At 39.2% G+C, this 5000-nt stretch overlaps 1 protein-coding gene across 1 annotated transcript in view; it reads left to right on the top strand.

Annotated features, from left to right (window-relative positions):
* The first annotated feature begins 406 nt into the window (after nucleotides 1–406).
* Nucleotides 407–5000, top strand: part of LOC121386323 — a 27996-nt gene continuing 23402 nt past the window's right edge. Inside the window, exons 1-2 of the mRNA XM_041517191.1 lie at nucleotides 407–548; nucleotides 1418–1573. Coding sequence (XP_041373125.1) covers nucleotides 508–548; nucleotides 1418–1573 — 197 coding nt within the window. The 5' untranslated portion in view covers nucleotides 407–507. The remainder of the gene's footprint in view (nucleotides 549–1417; nucleotides 1574–5000) is intronic.

Raw genomic sequence — 5000 nt, 5'->3', positions numbered from 1 at the left:
TGTTTTTAAGACTCACAGAGATTATTATTTTGATAAACAAATCAGCACCAACTTCAGTCAAGAAATCAGTGTCAAATTTCGATTGTTGTACCGGTAACTACCAGTGAATATCGATGGGTAATCTCATTAATTATGGTTACATTCCACGCTGAAAAACAATTAAGCCGTTTTTAACACTCCCACACACCCTCTCGTTCTCAGTAAAGTGTCTGGCCCTCGTCAGAAATCGTGGTCGCAACATCTGGCCTGAAAGTCATTAGCAACCATATATACATACGGCGAAACTCATCAAAGCGCGTTCAAATCAATACACGTTGATATCGCCATCGGTTTCTAGACGTCAGCTTGTCTATTATGACGCAAATCCTGTCTACAGCTGGTCATTGAGTATTGTGTTGCAGAATCGGCATTCTCAGCCAAACCACGGAGCGGGACAGGTTGTATTTGAGTCCTGTCAGTTACTTGTTTAGTATCAAGTGTAATTGCTAATTGCATCTTGTTTACTTAATGTGTTATTGCTTAATGAAGCTGCCAGTGTGCAAGGCATTGTAAGTTGTGTGAGTAGTCTTTTGTGACCTTTTGCGTTGCATAACTACCGGGGTTTTGCTAGCCCATCATAACTAACCACGTGCGCTAGTGTTTAATTGGCAATTGCCAGATAGTTCTTTTCATTCACTCGTCACGTCGTTTTTTTTCCCATTCCAACTGATTGATCTTTCGTTGTTATAATGGCCGAGTTCACTGAGAAAGCCCTTTCTGAATTGAACAAAAGCTTGAATGAAATGTCCGCTGAGATTTCTTACAGTACTTTAAAGGAACATTCCTGAGTTTGTTGCACGTTTTTAAGATGTTATTGACCAACAGAGACGTTTTAACGATTGTAATTACATATCAAATATATTTGTCCGTATAAAATATTAGTGGCTGTATATTAAACGAACGAAATTAATTGAAGACAAAATCCAATTTGCGCTTCTTACAAATATTAAGACGACCAGAAACACATTGAATATACAGACACTGATATTCTAAACAAGAAAATATATTTAATATGTAAGTTTAATCGTAGAAATATTTTATTAGTCGGAAACCTCTTACAATGAACACACTCAGGAATGTCCCTTTAAATGTGTCCCGCAATAGGTCTACCCTCTCGGGCATCGGCACGGAAGGGTACACCTGGGACTACATGTCCTCTACTCCGGCTAAGACGGCCAGACGCGAAACTCACCTCCCCTGGGCTGAACTATGTTAATGTTGATGTAAGCCTTGGCGAGGCGTGACGACCCCAACGTCAGCGGCATTTCAGTCGTACCGTTTTGAGGAAAATGACAGTTCCCGGGGAGGAGTTGGATTTAGATAGGCCCTCCCCTGGGTCAAGCTCATTAGAAATAAACATTTTCTGTTTCTGTTCAAGGCGAGGTAAGCGCCCCACTTTCAAAGTCACCAACCCAATCGGCCGAGCCCACACCACGAAGATCGCCGACACCACCCCCTACCCCCCTGCTGGGCGATTCTCGGAAAAGGAAGGGGCCCACTGCTCGGCCGAGACTGGAGCCAAAACGAAAGACAGGTATGTTAAACAGTACTAGCTCTTTTAACAGTAGTTTGAATATCAGCTCCCGCCTCGAAAGTCCCCCCCCCTCCTCGAAAGTCCCCCCCCCCTCCTCCCCCACCTTGCTCAACAGATCTAAAACTAGAAAGCCCCCACTAAAAGCTATAGAAATTATAACCGGTTTGAAGAGGGTCTTTTTGGCGATTTAGATCCCACTGTCTATAGATTTCAGTATTGAAACTTCTGAAACCGGGCCTTTGAGGTGGGCATAATTAGGAATAAAAATTTAGAAGTTAGGTCAAATACCTAAGGCCAAAATGAGCTGATTCATTATACTCATGTCTGGACAAAAATGTAAAGTCCAAAAATAAAATTAGAGTGCTCGGTCAAAACAGTTTTGACGGGCTGCCAAAGTAAAGTGCGTTGGACTGTTTACAATTTTCTTTTTTTATAAATAAACATAAAATTTTGGACCACGGACAAAAACTTTAAAGTCCGACTAAGCCAAAAACAGGAGGTTAACTGTCCTAGGTAAGGTTGGCGCCTACGGCGAGCTGAGGAGCGGAGTTCCTTTCAGGTGCGGGATCTGGTGGGGCTGTCGTAGCAGGTCTGTAATGACGTGATGGTAGACTGCGCCAAAGACGGCCTTGATTATGCCGTGGAGGGTATGGCTATCCATGTTCACAAGCAGGACCGCTTGTCTATACACGTCTTGGCGCCGCTGCGTCACCACCAGTCCCGTGTGACTGTCGTCGTTACCCTGCTGTTGTGCAGCTCGTAGTGGCATCCATCTGCTAGTGGTTTCCAAGCTTGAAATAGGAACCTGCTCCTCAGCATCGCCGGGTCCTTGGTGTCTCCAAGCACGCAGTGCCGGAAGTCGCCTTTGATCTTTCCAACGGCGAACTTCCATTCTTCTTCCGGGTCGGCTGGGGGAGGGGGGTAGTTTGTCGGATCGGCGGTTGAACCTTGTCTGGTTGGATCGTCCTGGACGGACTTTGGGATTGGAAAGAGGATCGAAATCGCAAAGTCGGTGTAAACGGAATGCAAGTCCGCAGGAACAGTTGTCTGCCCGGACTTAATATCCTAGGAATGCAGGTCCTAGGTCTAATATACCTAGGAATGCAAGTCCTAGGACTTACGTTCCTTAGAAATGCTGGTCTGACTGCCAGAATATCAAGTCCTGGTCGGACTTGCATTCCTGTACAATCAAAAGTTAAGTCCGGTGGTACATATAAATATTAAATTATAATGTAAACAAAACGAAAAGCAGTTTCCTTTCTGGTTTATTTAATTAACTTAGGATACTGGCGCCTCTCTTTATTTAAATATGTTCTATTTGTTCCAATATTTTCCATTTATATCATTTTCAAGAGTATGTACACATTTTGTTAACCTTATTATATGACCAAAACCAAGGTCTTTATTCGTTGCGTATTGTTCCAACTAATAAATGCTTAAATGTTTAAAAGTAATGTTTGAAAACTCGAAAACGTATTCCATAATTAGAAGCATGTTATAACTTGTCCATATGATATACCAACAAAATTGTCCGTTAATCATTATGTACTTGTATTTGATAATATAATAATAATAATAATAATAATAATAATAATAATAATAATAATAATAAAAAAAAAAAAAAAAATCAACTATAAAAATGTGATATTGCTGTATATAAATTATATTGTTATTTTATATTTTAAGTTAGTGCCTTTTGTCAGTAATGTTGCAGGCTCGTGTACACATGGTGTGGGGTGGGGTGGTGTGGTCTAAACACACCTTTTCAAAGCAGATTTCTACTTGCCACAGTCTAGACCTACCCCTACATAAATTACTGAACATGTGCCTGCTTTGTCAAGTTTGCTAATTTAAAAAAAAATTAATAATTTGGTCTAACATAATATGATAACTATCTCCATTGTAGATTGGGCTCTATGATATCTTAGTCCGAACCAAACATATCATCAATAAAATTGGTTTTCATTTAATTAATAGAAATATCAATGACTATGAGTGTGCTTTAACAGCTCAGTAGGTCACTACACCGACTAAAACGAAACAGTAATCCCTGAACAATTATTATACTGTCAATAATATGCACACACAGTTTATAGAGATACTTTAAAACGGACTAACTACTCATAACACTTTTACACCTGACACCTTTGGTCACACTTCGTTTCTGGGTGTAACATTATCTTTGAGAATGGCCAATACAGCACAAATCCCATTTTTTATATTCTTTTTTTTCGAGATATAATTAACATTTTGAGTAAAAGTCAGTATCTATCTGTGATATTGGTATTTTCGCAGTTCTTTACACTGTTTTTATTTAAATTTTGAATTTTTATATCGATGTTGATCATCATTTTATTTGTTTGCATTACCATAGTTTGACACCCAATAGCCGATGTATTTTTCGTGCTGGGGTGTCGTTAAAGATTCATTCATTCATTCCCTTTTTGGGAGAAGGGGTGGGGGGCAGGCAGATTTTTATTGCCCGAATGAAACGAAAATGTCCGAATCTGGAACACAACGTATATTTATATTCGCATTACTACCAAGAAACTATATAGGATTGCAAACAAATCGGTTTGCATTGTTACATGGATTGCAATTAATTCCGAGTAGAATGTCGGAAATACATGTTGAAGGTTTCAGGCCAGCTGATTTTGCCCGAACCTGTCCATTGCAATCCCCTTCCACCACTGGGGGGGGGGGGGGGGGAGTACTCCCCGACCCCCACCCTGTCTCGTACGCTTATGGTGTTCATAACGGCCAGGTGACCCTTTCCCCAAGTCGTTTTTTATGCTTTTGATGATCAAAACCGTCATAAAGCAGTCAGTGATAATTAATTCCACGTGTTTTGATGCTATTTGTATTTGTTCATCTATAAAAGGCAATTTGTCATGCCTATTATTCCTGTTATTTTTTTATATTGTAGTAACTGGTAACAAGCAAAATATTTGAAATAAAATTCCAGCGGGCTAGGAATACTAGGACTGAAAGTCCTGTGGACTAGGGGTACCAGGAATTAAAGGCGCTCATTCACGGATTTAATATTCTTATTTTATTTTTATTTCTCTAAATATGGATTATAAATGAAACTTACATTTATTTGAAATACCAAACTTCACTTTTTTATCATCCAAGACGTTTTAATTAAATCACAGTGGAATGTGATACCCTGTCGTCAATTAAAAAAAAAATCAATTTTGGAATTCTCTCACGATAAGTGCAGAAATTACAACTTCGGAATTCCTCGCATCTTTTCGGCGAACATATTTCCGCTGCCGGAAATAGTCGAAATGTTCCGATTGAAATGGGATATTTGCAGAAGAAAAAAGATTTTAAAAACAACGAAGCAAGCAATAAAAAATAAATAAATAGCTATGTAAAGAAAGAAAGAAAAAAAGAAAGAAAGAAAGAAATAAAAAAATAATAA

Source organism: Gigantopelta aegis, chromosome 12 (genome assembly GCF_016097555.1).
Source record: "Gigantopelta aegis isolate Gae_Host chromosome 12, Gae_host_genome, whole genome shotgun sequence".
Classification (NCBI taxonomy): Eukaryota; Metazoa; Mollusca; class Gastropoda; order Neomphalida; family Peltospiridae; genus Gigantopelta; species Gigantopelta aegis.
This window is presented reverse-complemented; position numbering and strand designations above follow the sequence as displayed.